A 17,680-nucleotide genomic window follows, 5' to 3' on the forward strand; every position below is an offset into this window, starting at 1 on the left:
CAGAGTGAGTGAGTGTGTCCTCGAAAATGCAATAATATCTTCAGTTTGCCGTGTTTTCCATGGTGACAAGGGGCAGCTACTCAGGTTACAGCCCCAATGACACAATGAGAGACGTCCCAAAGCACCCCGAGCATCACAAAAATACACATTCAACTACACACATACAGAGCTGAGTCAGACTCAACACACTTGGTTACGCTCTGCCTGATAAATTAGGAGTATTGTGGTTTATATTGTGCATGGTGTCGTCAAGGAGAAGCCAATTGTGCAAAAGAATGTCGTGTGCTTATTATGTGGAAATGGAGGCAATGCTAACTTGCAAAAAATTATATAAGTATATATAATCTCCCCCCTCGCCCTCGATAGAAATCAACTCTTAGGCTTAAGGTAAACTCAGCTCAGTTAGTTCAGCGTGTTGTAACACCTGAACCACCAAGGTATTCATTAGATTAAAAATTACATTCTGAATGCCCTCTGAGACATTTGAACTTCAGGCTAAGCCAACCCAGAACGCCTTCCTCTTTACTTCAAACACTGGCTCCAACAATCTGATATTTACATTTTCATAAATATCCACATTTTCACAAGAAAAATAAAGATGCTTACATATATAGTACACAGATACCTCACACCAAAATGTACATACAACAGTTTTTGTCCCTTATCGCTATTTTTTATTTTATTTTTTTGACCCCAAAGACAAAGTATTACGCTCATATTTCGCTTTGTAGCTGTGACACACACACAAGTGCAAAAATAAGTAATACGTTTATATTTTGAGTGGATGTGACAGATCAGTTGTGTTCAGTAAATTCACTGTACCCCAGGTTGACAGTTGCATTTATGTATAAGCTAAGGCCATTAGACGATAATCCTATTGAACACACTGGCTTAATATGTTAGACGGTGCTCAAACACTGAAAGCTGTCTGTTTTTGTCATCTGCCTACTCTGTCTCTTTCTCCCGGTCTCTCACCGCCTCTCTGGAGGTTAACAGCGATCACTGTGGCAAACAAGGACTATCTCACCCTGTATAGATGCTTGTACTGTATGCATTTCCCACATCTATAGTTCAAGGTTGAAAAGCAGCAAGGATAAGAAATGCGGGGAAAGCGCAGTCATCTTTTGCCCTTGGTAATGGGTCACCCTGCATTTGACCTCATGACCTGCAACCTAGATCTTAACTGGGCCTCTTAAGAGGTCAGCGCAGTCATCGAGAGCCAAACACACTGGATTCCCAGGGGTTAACAGGGAGTTCTTTAGAAGGCCAGGGAACGCATGATTCAAGAAGCTACAGTAGGGCTTCCCTCAAAGATTGTCCATCACAGTCAAGCAGTGGCCACATAGATACAGTGACGCATGAAAACGTACACACTGAGCCTCAAAGACAGCGGTGCACAGTAGCCAAGAGTAATATTTGCCTGAGCAGGCCTCCCGTGGCTCGTTAGAAGGATAAATTAACAGTCAGGAGACAATCAGCCCTGGAGCTGCAACATAAAGGGCCATTTCATCGCTTGTTGCCTGTTAGTCAATATGACTCCCATTGCTTCGCTGCGGACACAACCTTTTATGTCTCCCGATCAATTTACTACATTTAACAACATCCGCTAATGGAAAGAAATATTAGATGATCTTATTGAAAATCTATCCAACCTAACGTGGGCACACTTTGGAGGTGGGGGTTCAGTTACATCCGGCCATTTACTTAAGTACAGGAGGAGGCTGCAGCATCCGTCCAGTGGTGTGAACGTGGCCACTTCAGGTGGATTAGTCAGACCTGGCATGTCAGAGCAGGCCTGTCCGGAATAGAGTAAGTGGGGCGTTTGACACATCAGGAGCAGTAAAATACTCCCTTGCTCACTGTGGCCCTGACCTCAACACTGGCCTGGATAAATCATAAACTCCCCATAAACACTGGGATCGAGGGATGAAGAGAGAGAAAGGGGGGTGGGAGAGGCAGAGACAGAGGGGTGATAGAGAGACAGAGAAGGGAGGGGGAGGAATCGCCACGTCATAAACGATAAGTGGTGGCAATCTGTTGGTCCCGACTAAGCGAGCGACTTCACGGCTCATTACCAATCAAGCTCCTCCTGTCAGGAGCGCTCTGAAGAGACGGAGACGAGGAAGCAAAGAAAAGAAGAGACGTGCTCCTCTCCAGTCTTACTGCCTCCTGCATCCCTCTCTCCATCCCTTGACCCTGTCAGATCGGCTACACCTCATTCCCTCATCTCTTGTTTACCATCTCTTACCTCCAGGCACTGTACAAAAGTTTGCATGCAAATACTTTGTTAAGAACTTAAAATTCAAACCTCCACAAACTTACTTTGTTTAATTCTGCTGCTCTTGTATTTGTGCAGCACACAGGGACCTAAGGTTCTTTTTAAATGTTGTAAATTCAAGAGAGTCTACAGTTGCTGATAGTTTGTAGATATTTTTTTTTCTTAAGTTTGAGAGGAAGGCAGAGAGAGCGAAAATGGAAACTCGCCAGTAGACAAGAGCAAATACTTCACTCTCTTCTCTAAATCACCTGATGATTAGTGTCTACATGCTTAAAATCTTTTCCTCTCAACTCATCACTAGCTGCTTACTACCACTCAGCTGTCACAGCACAATGCGTAATCAAAACAAAAAGGTTTCCCAGCGGGGGAATGATGATAGCAGGTAACACCTAACTGCTTGACAACCCCTTCCACTCCTACTGTTTCGGTAAAGATAAGAGTGAATATGCAAGTGTGGTGCCTTCTCTATAGCCAAGCTTGTATCATGATTCCATTATCCTACTCCTGCACTACATAGTTTCTCTCTTTTAGTCTGTCTGTCTGTCAAAAGTCCTTGTCAAGGTCCCAGTGATAGTGATGGCATGAGAAGAAGCGGCAAGAGACAGGTTGTTTCTTTTCTCCGTTTGATATTCAGTTCTTAGGGACCAGATAGCGGTAACGCTCCTCTTTAGAATATCCAACCACACAACCCTGTTCATTCAGTCCATTCTGGGGCAGCACTGTGATTAATAATAGGCTATAATTACGATCAATTTCAAAAATAAAAGTGGTATTATTTTCTCTTCTCCATCAGACAGGGTCGAAACCCTGGAGCCACAAAATCCTCTGGAGGAATCCTCCATCACTCATTTTTCTTCTCCTCCTCTCCTCCTCCTCCTCCTCTATACGTAAACGGCAGTCCGTGAGATGACAGAGCCATCTCGCTGGGACTCCATGTCATCATCCAGGTAATCTCCAATAATATCGTCCTGGTCCTGCGGTGGGCGAAGCTGAAGGATGGGGGCCCCTCCACTGAAGTTGTCATACCTCTCCTCCTCCTCCAGCTCATCAAACTTCCTCCTTTCAGCATCGTCTAATTCATTGCTTAGCAGGATATCTTGGGCGGTGGGTGTCGTGGCAACAACTTCAGGCCGGCCCCCCATGGTGAGCGGCTGATGGTGGTTGTTTTTCTCTCCCAGGCCGTGGTGGGATGAGCTCTCGTTGTAAACATAGATTGGGCCATTGTTGTTACCGCCACCCACTCCGCCAGTGCCTGTGCCTCCACCTGTGCCGTTCTTGCTGGCCTTCTTGCCTCCACCAAATATGCGCGTCTTCATGTCATTGGCACGGTAACCCTGCTGTTGCCTGCGGCTACGGGTAACAAGCACGGCGATGAGAGCGGCGACCAAAAGGAGGGCCAGCAGGGAGCCAATCACAGCTCCCGCCACCACGCCAGCGTTGGTTGGGTTCACTGAGGGCTCTGTAGGAGGTAGGAGAGGCAGGGAGAGAGAAAAGGGAAGAAAGGAATATGGTTGAGAAAGGGAAAAAATAGATCAGTGTGAAACATGGAGAGAGGGCAAGGAGGGAAAATATGGACAGTATAAAAAAAAGGAGTAAAAAGGGAAAGAGGAACACAGAAAGAAGGTAGGAGTTGGATGATGTCAGTGATGCTGGTCTGAACTGTATTCAGTAAAGTGTGTTAAGAGTGCTGAGGTGTCCGTACAGTCAAGTGTGTGTCTGTGTGTGTGTGTGTGTGTGTGCGCTGAGCTTCTTCCTACACTGACATTTCCTCCTCTCCCTCAGAGCTGCTACTGTCCCCATTCCCACAGCCACAGCACAACAACGTTGCAGCCACGTTTCTCCCTGTGTTGCCCTTCAACGGCCAGGGTCTGTCCAAGGATTACCACAAATCACAAGGCAAGGCAGGGATGGAGGAGTTAGGAGGGGGTGGATGAGTGGGTGGTGGGGGTTACAAGCTACAGACACACACTTTCTAAAGTAGCGGGGAATGGCATGTGCAGGGCAGAGCAGGTGGAGGCCATGCAGAGGAGGAGGAGGAGGAGGATAATGATGGATGGAAGAGTGGTAGGTGGGAATTAGATGAAGAAGAAGAGGAAGAGGAGGGAGAAGGGGGAGGGGGTGGTTGAGGAGGAGGAGGAGGAGGAGGAGGAGGGCGACGACAGGGTGGCGGGGTGAGTGAGTGACAAAGTGACACAGCGGAATGACAACTCTTCCTGGAAGCCATGAGCGTAGAGCGGGGGGGACAGATTGGCACCCCTCTCCACTTCTGTAAACCACAGGCGCTGCTTGAGTGCATGTCGCTACACGAGTGTCCATTTTTACTCCGGCACCGCTGGTTCAGTCACGACTGCCGCGTTACACGCACATGAGGAGAAGCCATTTCAAGTTCATTTTAAATTAAACAGAGGCTTTCTTCGAGTGCAGAATGGCTAAGGAGGGTAAGAGTAAAAACTAGGGCTCCACCATCCAACACACAGTATTTCTGTTTGTGTATCAAAACTCCAGAGACATCGCGGTGTCTAAATCAGGGTTGTGAAAACGTCCCAAATGACTCGTCAACCACATAGTGCTTGTTCTCTGAACTCGCACTTCCCACTCCCTCGGCATCTCTCTGCAGTGATATTAGCGCAATATTTTAAAGCAGGTATTCGAACGGCAACAGATAAACTGCGTTTGCAGAGAAGGAAACCAGGAGCTAGGATTAAGCTGGGTATTGTTTGAAATGTTTCAATTTACGGTGGCAAATAATGTAGCCACATTTCAGTACCTAGGCCATCAAAAATACTTTGAGAAATAGGAGAGCCTTTTCAAAATTAGCCTATTTAAATTCCTTGCCTTAATAAAATACAGTCTGAATGCAGCAAAATTAGGATTTAAATCAGGAAATATCTGATCAGTACTTTGAAAACCACATGTATTCAATGCTAGCTTTCAGTTTTCATGGACACATTTTAAGCATTAAGGCTTGAGGTCTAGTTAAGACAGTTAAGGAGAACCATGACAGTGTCACTGCTTTGCATAGGTTTTCCGGGACCATGAGTTCAAAGCTCTAAGTGCTTTCTAGGAGTATGACAACTCCCCACAGACTCTGTGACCGTTTTCCCTCTGTTGGTCATCATCAAAACTCAGCGGGCAAAGAGTACAGCACTAACACTTCAGAGGTAAGGGTCAACTCCACCCACGTTGATTGCAGTCACTGTACTGTGAATCACTTTGACTAAAAATGTTCTCCAAATGGCACAGGTTACTTTACAGGGAAATGCACATCATAAGTAGCTCCTGCAGGAAGGAGGAGCACTTTGGTATGATGGATATACTTAATGCTTTTGCAGCAATGTGCTTTCTTCAGGGCTAAGAAGAGTGTACTTTTAGTCAAGATGAAAATTCATGTCTGAATTCATATTATTTCTACTTTTACAAGGTTCAAGATTGGGGCTTATGATGTATTCTGTATGAATTGGTGTATTTTTTGATTCTCTATTTAATCTACTTGTTTTTTCTCTTCGGATAATTTTGTACATATGATTAGCCCAGGAGTAATAAACAAAAAGCTTTCATGTTACTCTTTCAGTCCCAGAAGAAGGCGCATCGTTAGAGAAAAACAATCTTATATTGTTATCCAGCCATTTGAAGTGATCAGTGCATGACCCCACGCAATAAAACCAAACTACTTGTGCTGAGCAAATAAATGTTTAATTTCCTGTTTAAGAATAATCAAGAATCCTGAGCTAGGCTGATCATTTACAGTATGTAACTCTAGCTTCCTGTTACCGCTCGCTGAACTTTCACCAGCCGCTGCAGAGGATTAACCAGTAGACGCTGATGTTAAAATCCCTGCCTAAATTTCAAAGTGGCGAATCAGCCCGATTCTTATTGTCATTCCCATTTGAAATCCAACAGAAGCCAACCCCTCTTGTTAAATGTACACAGAGCTGACAGAATTACTCTTGTAACACTGATTCTTGTCAGGAGAGAAAATGGTAGTCTACTGCCGTCTACACCTGTGCTCTTCTCTTCCTCTTTATTTCTGCCTCTACCCTTCTCCACTTCCCTTTTCTCCATCTCTGCCACCACTTCACCAGCTGTCTCCTCTATGCACTCTTTTCCGTCTCCTCTAAATCCATTTTCCCTGCCATCTCTCCAATTCACGTTTGTATTTCGGTCGTGTGTTACCTTTCTCGCTGCTCTCATCCTCTGTGCTTCACTTGCAACATATGCCTACGGGGGGGAAAATTTTAATTTCTTGTGGGTATATTTTCTCATACTTTCTTTCAATTTCTCCCACCAGCCTCCCTGAGCACAGTCCCCACTCTCTGCCCTCCTATTTCCCCCTGAGCAGTGCTAAACATTCCTATTCACACACATGAGAGTACGAGCTAGCCCTCAGTGACCACTTGTAACAGGAACACAAGAAATGCATTATCACCTCGGGCTCTGTGGAGCTCCAACACATACAGCATTGCAATCTCTGTGCAAACTCGGGGCCGGATGCTGCCACACATTGCCGTCACATCAAAGGGAATTACACTGAAATTTAAATGCAAATTCTCCCTAAATTCAACTCATCCAATTATTTTTAATGCATCGCTCAAGACAGTTCACAAGTCTCTCAAAGTCTTTGCTGGTAAATCCTTTTGCAGATGATAATTCATGTTTTATTCCACCCTTCTGGAGACAACACTTGAAAGATTCAAGAGATAGATGTAAAGGAGCCACCCCAGGCTCCCAGTGCAGGCTCACTACAGACCCAGACACATCCTAACAAAGCACCAGTGGATTCTATTTAAGTGGGTGAGGAGAGGACATCTTTTAAACACATGCTGTTGAATGAGCCAGCAGAAGAGATGCAATATGCATGCTGTGTGGATAACAAGGGGGAGAGAAAAAAAAGAAAAACAAACATGCATAACTTCAGTAACTGCAAACCCTCAAACCCCTCCCCAACACACACACACACACACCATACTGTGGAAGCCAAAAACAGCATGCTTCTTCTGAAGCCACGTCCAGCACGACCGTAAGCTCCAAGTGACCGCAAGTAATGAGGGAGATGGAGCAGAAGTAACGTTTACTGCAGCCTCCCAAAAAAAACATGCATGGTCTCATACACACTCACAGACACACACACGATTATGACCATCAGTGGTCTGATGCTGGGATGGGCTGCACCTAGAGCATAGCTTTATCGTGTTCTCTGTCAGCATGTTAACTTATTGAACAGAGCTCTGTGTGTGTGTGTGTGTGTGTGTGTGCGCACAAATGTGTGCGTATGTGCAAGTGTGTGCTAATGAGGGGTGGGCAGGGGGCCAGTTGCAGGCTGGAGGGAGTCTTGGCTCTATCAGACCTGTTCTCTGGCTGTTTTCGCATGACCGGAGACACACACTGACAGATACAGGCAGACACACACACATGCACACCAAAAACCCAGTGGAGGAAAAATGGCCAAGCCCCTTGCCCTTGAACTGTCTCCTTAGATGAGTCTGAAAATGGGAGGGAATGCGTCGAATTGAGAGGACATTTTTCCGTTGAACTGAAGAGCCCCTCGGACAAAGTGGGGAATTTATTTGGGGACATTTAACTTTCTGGGATTCAGCTGAGCCACCCCTGTAAGGAACGATGGGGGGGGGATAAAAACAAGACAGAAGATGGAGGGAATCTGGGTTAGCCACACAAGAACCCCCGAGAGAGGAGCCTGGAATGGAGGGATGGATGGAGGGATGGAGACTACTAAGCTGTGATTAAGGAAGAGCTACTGGTATTTAAGAGCTTTTGAAAGAGGGAGAGAGAGAGAGAGAGAGAGAGAGAGAGAGAGAGAGAGAGAAAGAAAGACAGAGAGAGAGAAAGAAAGACAGAGAGAGAGAGAAAGAGAAAATGATTGCACGGGCATGAGCGGGAGAGAGAAAGAGAGAATGCTGGGGGCAGGAGTCTCTTCTCTGAGCAGGAAGATCAGCGCCAGACTTGCGGAGGCTGAAAGACAACCTGAGAGAGATAAGGAGGATGAGGACAGAGCATATGCTAACCAAGAGGATGAGAGATGCAATGAAAAGAGCAAACTGCAGCAAAAGAGATAGCGAGGGAGAGATAAATCGAAAAAAAGGGGGGGGGGGGTTAGGATATGTTTGTGTGTGTGACTAAGCAGCACGATCGAAGATGCGAGAGGAGGAGAGGCAAGGAGACGAGAGGACATCTATCCTTCTCCCTGCCTCCAGGTGCACAGGACAAGATCGAGGGCAGGGGACACAGGCGTGCACTAGTGTGTAGATTTATGTGTGTTTGTTTGCCATGCAGCTGTGGGGTAGAGGGGAGTCGGGGACCTGCTATGTAGCAGGTGCTGGCCATTTCACGCCTGTCGGCCCCTCTTAGCCCTGTTTGTCTACACGCATTCACATTAGCCTCCACAGGTCTGCGTTGCATCTCCATCTGGAGTCATTCCGCATCTTTCGCTTGCACAAATTCGACCATCAGCAACTCTTCTGAAACGACTTCTTGCCATTTCTCTGCCTTCTACAAACCTTCTTCCTCCTGACACATGCTGCTTGCTTCAGTCACCTCTTAACTGCCTGCGAATTTAGCTTACATCTTATCCTCCTCCTCTTCTGCCCGTGAGTAAGAGAAGAGTGGGAAGGGAGGTGGTTGGGCTGCGAGATAGCAAAACGAGATGGAGGAGGGCGATGACAAAACAGGGAAAGTGTGGGAAGTTCAACACGGGAAGGCACCGGAGAGACCAGAAAGGGAAAAGAAAGAAAGTGGAAGAGGGGAGAAAGTGGGATGAAGAATAAAAGTGGAAACGTAGGATAAAACACAGAGGAAGGAAGGGATGGATGGTGAAATGAGGAGAGAAGCAGCCAGCAGCTGAAGCAGCAAAGGGTGACTGATCCGCTCTGAGAGGCTTGGAGACAGACAGACACACAAGCTCTGCTGAGAGATAGTGGAGGCCAATAGCGGTGGAGATAGGATGGAGTAGCACAAGATTCCCATGGGAGTTTTAAATGCCGTCAGCATCTGCTGTCTCCCTCCATTCCCTGACGCCTTTGCTCTCTCCCTCTCTTACTGTGAGGATTGCATGCTGGCACTGATCTATCCTGGTGCACATACCCCGACGTTTTAGTCTAAAAGCAGCAGCCTCCATCTTCCTCCCTCTACTCCCCGAATCTTTGTATCTTCTTTGCTTGTTGCTTGTAATTCACAGCAGGAGACAGTGACTTCCTTTGTGCTACAGAAGGCGGTTACACTACTATGCAGCAGTACAGAATGGCCCCCAGAGAAGCAGTGACGCATGCTGTAGCACCATAAGGAGCCATGGGACTTGGAAGAAGGATGGGGGTTGAGAGAAGAAGAAAGAAAAAAGAAAGAATGAAATAAGTAGAGACTGAGCAGGAGGACAAGAAAAAAAAAAGTGAAAAGAAAACGAGGGCATGAAGTAGCTGGGCTGCTCTTAAAATGTAGCCACTAGAGAAATGCACTTTTTTCCCCCCATTACGCGCAAGACATACCCCCATGTCAGCAGGAAATAACTTCCGGTAAAGTGCAGGCAAACAGCACAAGAGTGGAGGGGGATGTATTTTGTATGAGGTGAAATGCAGGAGTGAACCCTGTTGAGGGGTGCAGCTAAAACTACTGAGGAAAAGTAGGAATGGAATGGATGGACTGTTTTCCAACTTAGCTGTTCCGGATGGCTTAACTCCAAAACTTGAGTTGGTATAACAAGCTATACAGCATACAGACAGATCCTGCACCTGAATCCAGTAAATACGGGAGTAAATACATACACACAGGCGGACAGTGCATTAGTGCAAGTCTAGTCCGAAGGAAACACTAGAAGTCCACTTTAAATCCAAAGTCAACAGTGTCACCGAGAGTCAAATATATCACTTTTAGTGATTGCAGCCTTATCTTCAAGACGCTGAGTCTAATGAACGCTGCTCATTTGCTTTGTCATTACTGATGGCTAAGAGTACTGCTGAGAAGCTACGCCGTCACTTCTGTGGCCATGACTTTCAAGGGAGCAAACTTCTAATTTTAGGGAAATGGAATAAAAAGAAAATATCAGCGAGACAGTCCATCTCTTTGTGCGCCACACACACACACGCGCACGCGCACGCGCGCACACACACACACACACACACACACACACACACACACACACACACTAAGAACCTTGTGAAAAACACTCTGCAAGTTTCAAGTAATGCATGAAGCAGAAAGACAGACTGTGTAATGTCAAAGGGGCATAGACGCTTTCACAAAACAGCGTTATTGAGTGCATGAAAAGAGAAATAGAAAAGGTAACACTCATTAATAGAACACAGAGAAAGAGAGCCATGAAAAGTTGAACTCAAAAGCATGCACAATCACACATACACGCTCCCTCTAAGCCACTTACACACATACACACCCACAACATGGACAGAGCAGCTGGACCCACTAACCCCTACGCTACACACCCAAGACAGTCCTCAGCACAGGGAATATGTGTGTGTTCATGAGACATGTGAGGCAGAACAAGGTGTTTCCCTTGGGAAGAAATGAGAGCATAGTACACCAGGAAATGTGTAGCATGTGTGATGAAAGTGCACTTGGTTCCAGTTCATCAGTTCATAGGATATAAATGTTTTCATATACAAGCCAAGGGAAGGTTTAGATGATGAACGATACCCAAGTGAGCCACAAATGTGGTTTTCATTTCACTTGTGAAATATTCATTGCTTTACTGGCACTTTTACGGAGTACAATTTATCAGCGTTTTAGGACATTTGTAACTGGTGCAAATTACACTTTGTTTTGGTTTTAACCTAGTTTGAGCAGCAAAAGGGTGGATTTGTGATGACAGGAACAATTCTAATGCTAATTGATTCTATCAGCCCAGAAAAAACATTTCTTGGGGCAAACATGAGAAATGTTGTACTCCAAGCAGGTTACAGTAGGTTTCCAAATGCATTCCGACTTACATCTTGGGCTGTTTGTTTGTGCACGTGTTGTGCCTTTATACTTTTTTGTGCACGTGTTTGGGACGTGTGCTTGTTGTGTTAACTCACCTCTGACCATGGCTGTGACCTGGTCCCTGCCGGTCCCGATGCGATTCTTGACCTCACAGACGAAAGTGGTGTTGACCGTGTCATCCACCTTCAGCACCTTCAGCTCTTTGCCTGCGATCTGCACGATGTCTGGCATCTCTCCTGACATACTGCGGGAATAGGAGCGTATCAGCGTGAGAATGAGGGAAAAAAAGGGGGGAAGAAAAGAAAGAGAATGGGATTGCGGTTTGTTTGACTTTGGGCACAATGAGAGCATTGAGACAGATGTGCATTTGGGGAAATGTGCTGTATTGTGCAATGTCATCAAATTCCACTAATCTTGATGGGCAGCGCAAAACCAATCAGTTTCCCCACTTCCTCAGCAGTCAATCCTTTATCGCACATTGGAAGAAAACTGCTGGATCCAGGCCCAAAAATCTCATCTCTCCAATTTTAAACTTCCAGACTGTCAGTCGTTTTTTTCCCCCTCCTTTTTTTTTTTTAAATTTGTCACAGTTATGTTAATAGCTGATAATACAGAAAACGGGAGAGACAGAGTTATATTGTGTTTCTCATTATGCGAGGGTTAAATCTCGAGTCACAGAGTCCATTATGAGAAATTATACGGCTATCTCCATAATCAGAGCACGGGGCTGTAGTGGCAATAATAAAAGCGCTGATTACAGCTCTGTGGACCTGAGACTGATGGGTAAAGAAAGGAAAATCAGAGAAAAGAAGATAAGAGAAAGCAAGAGGCGTTAGGAAAGAGAGACAGAGCAAGAGATAAGATGCTGGATATGCTGATACTCACGTCTTCCACTGGACAGTGGACGGGTGAGGGTTTCCGGTAGCCTGGCAGGTGAGTATCACATTTGTACGACCCAAGTACCAGTTATTGTCGTAACCTACTATTGTCACCTGAGGGGGGTCTGGGGGAAGGGTAAATGAATGGCAGAGAGGAGAAGGAAAAAAATAGAAACAAGTTCAACTAATAACCCCAATCATAATAGAGTGTGAACAGCAGAGAAACTCATGAAATAATAAGGGCTGGGTTGTGTGTGTCTGTGTGCGGGGTCTTACACAGAACCGCCAGCTTCAGCGGGAAGCTCTCTGGTTTGACCTGGGTCCGGTGTGCCACCACGCAGCTTATGTCTTTCCCGTTGTCTGCTGCTGTGGGAACCATGCGGTACTCGCTGATCATGGTCACTGTGTTGTCGGTACCCTGCTTGGACACTGTTGTCGCATTGCCATTGGCTGTGGTCACCCAGGAGATTTGGGCAGGTGGACGGCCATTGACAGACTCGCAGCGTGCCACGACGACCTGCTTGGTGCCTGCTTCCACTGTTACGATGGAGGCCGAGTTCTGAGGCTTAGCTGATGGATGGATGGATGAGAGGACGGAGGGTGGGGAGAGAAAGAGACACAGAAGTGGAGAGAAGATTAAAGGATGTAGAAATAGGTAAAATGGAAATAAGGCAGCTGAGTGAAAAGATAATGTGCACCATTATTGATAAACAATTTGAGTCATCAGCATAGAAAAAGAAAATCCAAAACCTCAATCTCCAAACATCCTCTCACCCTCTCTTTCTCTCTCTCTCTCTCTCTCTCTCTCTCTGTCCCCTCCATCGTTTTCTCTCCAGAGCCTACTTTGATAAACAGTCAAGAGTACGAGTGCAAACACACCCACACCCTAAATCTTCTTCCACTCTCCCTTCATTTCACTTTAATCTATTCCCTCTCTATCCCAATCACCTGCCATTGATAAACAATTTCCCTGAGCGGTCTGGTGCATTTCCATACACAAATTCTAAATCACTACATGATCTCTGTCACCCCCCCCCACTCTACCCTATACTCTACCTCACCCCTCATGCCTCCTCAATTACCCTCTCTGATACGAGTGTGGGATCAGAGCAGAGAAGACAGGACAGGAGCTGACAGCAGGCATGACAAGCAGCCAGATCAATATAGTGCCTGAGGGGAGGCAGGGAGGCATGATACGTTGGAGGGAAAAAGAGATAGAGTAAAAAGCACTGGTGCCGGGCCAAGGTTAGACCAATGGTTCTATTGCATTAACAAGAACACAATTGATCTGACAATACCACTTATAATAGCAATTAAGCCTAGCTGGACATGCTTTTAACCTGCACACTACCTCTGAGGGAGGGAGAGAGAGCTAGAGAGACAGACGGAGAGATGTAGGCGGAGAGTACTTTGTATTTACATATATATAGTAAGCAAGATAAATATGCACACATTCACTAGACAGATGGGGGACAAATGGAAAAGCCAGCAAAGCATAGTTTAACATGCACCTTGGCACAAATTCAACAAGTCTTTAGAAATTCTTCTGCAGATAAATACCAAACAGAACTAGGTTTTTGGCAGGAAAAGCTACTTTTATTGATAAAGGTAGTTGGTAGTAGACAGTTGGCCTGTCCTCCTGTATAAATTGCTTCGACTGCTCATTCCATTTGTGCGATGAAAGGATGGGAAAAACTTCAACAGACTATAGATATTTCAGGACAGTTTCAGGGTTGTGTTGGGTTTGATTTCTCTCTGACAAAGAAGAGAAGAGTGCTTCTTTTCCAATTATAATAAAGAAACTTTACAGGGAGCATTTAACAATGTTGCATGTCCTTGGGAGGCAGAAACCTGTGATGGGTTTGAACCCAAGAGCACACGTTGGTAAACAACAATTTCGAAAACTGGGGTGTTACCCATGACAGACAGAGCCGTAAAACCACAACCAAGTGTTGCATAATATTTATAACCGCAGATTTCTGTGTCGCTGCTTTCAGAGAGTTGGGGGAATTCATGCGCAGCACACTAGAGCTAGTATTTATAGATGTTTAATACTAACATGAGTATTTCCTTTTTTAGTTCTCTGGTGGCAGAAATTTGAATAACTTACTTTGGCACATTAAAAAATAAGTAGCTACCAGAGTTTTCAAGAAGATCAAATTGTGGCTCATGGGAAACTTGAAAGTGAAATCTTATCATTTTAGTTTTATTAATTTGTAATTTTCAATATTTTATGTATTAGATGTTTGACATGGAGTGGTTTTATTGATGACATAGTACTGTTGCCTAGTTACCAGGAGGTCTTGGACTTGTGTCATCCTTGAGTCCTCCAACTCGTAAAATAAACATACTTGCAGAGATATTTCCTTTCCTTTTGGTGGTTTGATAATAGTGGTGCATAGGATGGTTTTAACACAAAAAAAACTGAAAGTTTCAGACTGAAACAAAGTCCCTGTCCTTTGAAGTAACATTAGGTCACATTTCATACTCAAACCATTCCTGCACTGTGTGGAAGCATCTGCATCTGCTGTGCTTCCCAACTTATCACCCATCTGTATATACACATATTATATAGATTATGTTTGTGACCTACCCAGCATGACCAGGTATGTGATGCCTTGCTCGTTGCCACTGGGGTAGGTAGCATACTCGCAGATGTACTTCCCCTCATCGGACATTCTAACATCGGTTATCTGGATGGAAGGACTGGCCAGGTCTGGCGGACTGGGTGTGAAGCTGATTCTGCCCTTCACAGGAGAATCAGGATAGTTGGCATCAAAGCTGGGGTGAAACACAGCGATGTTGATCCTTTCTCCTTCTTTCGGCTCATAGATCCACGTGACCTGTGTTGGAGGAGGCGGAGGGGAGAGGTCAGTGGTTAGGATGCGTAGGGTGACTGAGAAAAACAAGAGGACTAATTTATCACGGCACTGATAAGTGACACTGGAAAGCATTTTAAGACATCCACATTTTTTTCCGTTACTCAACGGGGCAGCGTACACAGCATCACAATCAAATAAGTGGAGCAGGTATGAATATGGATGTGGAGTTTTCAGCAGAAGTACTCTCTCCATCTCTCTCAGCTGCACTTAGCAGAACCAAGCAGAGTTGTGTACTTCCCACTTCACTGAGATACGACTAGGAAGTGCTTCCATCACCATATTCAATCCCCAAAAGCAAAATGAAGCTTAGTATTGTTTGTTTGGGGTCATAAAACATTAAGCCTAACCGTGATTTAAAAAAAAAATTACTAGCCTTAGGATTATTTCTGTGGGCTATGATTTGTTAGATTAACGTTTAATGTGCTCGACAAACAAGGCACATGGACCTGTATTATCATTTTATGTTTATTTCAGTTGCAATGAACTGCTAATGTCCACCTGTGCGACTAACTTTCACACACCAGCGGTGTAAGGATGATACATAATTGACAAATACTTTATTCCACAAGAAAATAACCACATGTTTAGTCAAATATTATGTTAATTGTATATTTGTTTCATGTCGCCTCAACTGTGGAAGCAAATTGCAGTCCCAGACAATTTCACCAAATTGTACTGTGTCAAGTCAGCAGGATGAGCTGCAATTTCGGGACGAAACAGACATTTTTATTAGAATTTCAGATTGCAAACCCAGTTTGGAGTTGATATGAGTGTGGAGTTGTACAGAAATAATCAAATCCTAACTGAAACAAAGAAAACAATTGTATCATGACAGTGTGTATCTGACCATTGTGAGCTGAATCCCAGTGGCATCGGTGAAGGCACAGCGCAGGTTGACGGTCTGACCGGGATATGACAACACCTCCGGCTCCACCTTCACCCGCTGACCCGACACTCCTGGGGAAAACACACAAAAGGAGAAACATTAATGTCGGCTGTTTCCTTCCCTCCCAAACTAGGAGACGGGATGAGGAAACGCAGGAGAGGAATCATGTTGGTACAAAGCCTTCTGATGATAAATGAGGACGATGTGGAAATGTCTGGTACGACAGAGGACAGCATTAGTGAACCCAGGCAAGTAGGCCAAGAGTCTGGTATCTCTCTATGACTGTGCGTGTGTGTGGACGGAGGGAGGCTGAAAAAAAAAAAATGGGATGTGTGCTGGAAAAAAGAAAAAGAGGAAAGCCAGTTCTCTTTTGCACATAGGTCATAAATCATCTGGATGGGTTATGCTTTTCTATAGCCTGCCATTTGCTGTGCCGACACATTCCTGTGTAACAGCAAAGAGTCAAAATAAATATGCTTTTCTTGGTGTGTTGTGTCAGTGGGCGTGTGAGAAACAGTAAGAGCGATGGAGCTTTAGAACGACAATCTGTCCGCGTGTATGTGTGTGTGTAATCCAGATCTCTGTGAAAATGTAATTACTTGTATGAGTAAGCGCGCATTAGTGTATGTCAGCAAGATGGCACCTGTTTTAAGTAAGAGTGGATTACCTGCGGATACACAACTTCAAATGTCTGCAGCCAGGGCGAAATGTGTGTGTGCGTGTGCTCACAGTGTGTTTACCAAGCTACACACATACAACAGAAGCATGAAACACAATTTCCCCTAAAGACAAACAATTACTTGCAGAACTAGTTCCACCAGTTTGTGCTGAGCTAAAGCTATTGTGTTGAAACTAATATGATCTGGAGGGCTGATGGAAAACACACACACGAACGAAACCCATAGGCTAGGAGATAAGAGGAAAGGGCAGTGCTGTCTTTCTCTTTTGACGAGCAATAAACACCACACCTTCTCTTCTCTAGGGAGATCTGAGATATCAATACAGAGGAAGAGAAGAGCGAGGATGGAGCGACAGACTGAGTGGGAAAGTGGAAGAAAACAAGCCTTTCCTAGAATAACACCAGCTCTCCCAGGACCTGCCCAATTTACAACCACAAAACAACCCCCTTGTAGCCACAGAGGAACCTCTGGACAACCACTAAGCAGACTGTGGGAGCAGCAGAGAGCCTTATTGGGCTGGAAAGAGGAACAGCTCGCCGCTTTTTTCCCTCTGCCTTTGACACACATACACATCTGTGCAAGAAGACACACTTGTGCACACGCATTGATCTCATGACAGCTTTATTGTTGTGCTTCTGGCCTCAGATCTTTCATGTGTCTACAGCGTTTAGTGGAGATCAAGTAACAACCGTTTGTCAATCTACCTGAACTAGTCTGACTAACAACAGATTAGCTTTGGGAATGGGAGCTGTACTCTGGTTACCAAATGATGTAGCAGAGCTAGGAGAAAAGGGGGATGAAGGGTTACTGAAACCCTTGATTACTAGTCTTGATTGGGGGTGTAAGGACCGAGTGAGCTTGACATGTCAGAGGTCGTTACGCAACGTGGCACGGAAGATACTCCGCCCGAGGATTTTACTTGTGAGATTCACACACAAACACATGCACACATGCACGGTTGTTGTGTCCGCACATAATGTGGGTGCAGAGCTGAGCTGGACCTGTTGTCTGTCATTCTGAAGCAATAAGAGGAGAGCCATCGCAGGTCAACTCCTGCCAGAGCTCAGATGAGAGACAGGCTGGCCTTATGAGACTCTACACAGCCCCAGGGAAATGAATATTACACACAAGATATA

At 45.2% G+C, this 17,680-nt stretch overlaps 1 protein-coding gene across 3 annotated transcripts in view; it reads right to left on the reverse strand.

Annotated features, from left to right (window-relative positions):
• The window catches only part of si:ch73-22o12.1 (nectin-2), a 78,000-nt gene that overhangs the window by 32,726 nt on the left and 27,594 nt on the right, over positions 1-17,680 (reverse strand). For 2 of the 3 annotated variants that reach the window (XM_019261257.2, XM_010735032.3), the window contains exons 2-6: positions 15,826-15,935; positions 14,690-14,939; positions 12,373-12,666; positions 12,104-12,221; positions 11,314-11,462 (exon numbers count right to left, since the gene is read on the reverse strand). In XM_019261257.2, the coding sequence (XP_019116802.1) occupies positions 11,314-11,462; positions 12,104-12,221; positions 12,373-12,666; positions 14,690-14,939; positions 15,826-15,935 (921 nt within the window). Of the gene's footprint in view, positions 3,738-11,313; positions 11,463-12,103; positions 12,222-12,372; positions 12,667-14,689; positions 14,940-15,825; positions 15,936-17,680 lie in introns of all 3 variants that reach the window. The other variant, XM_010735030.3, reaches the window with a different exon arrangement.

The sequence above is a fragment of the Larimichthys crocea genome, chromosome XVI, assembly GCF_000972845.2.
Source record: "Larimichthys crocea isolate SSNF chromosome XVI, L_crocea_2.0, whole genome shotgun sequence".
Lineage (NCBI taxonomy): Eukaryota > Metazoa > Chordata > Actinopteri > Sciaenidae > Larimichthys > Larimichthys crocea.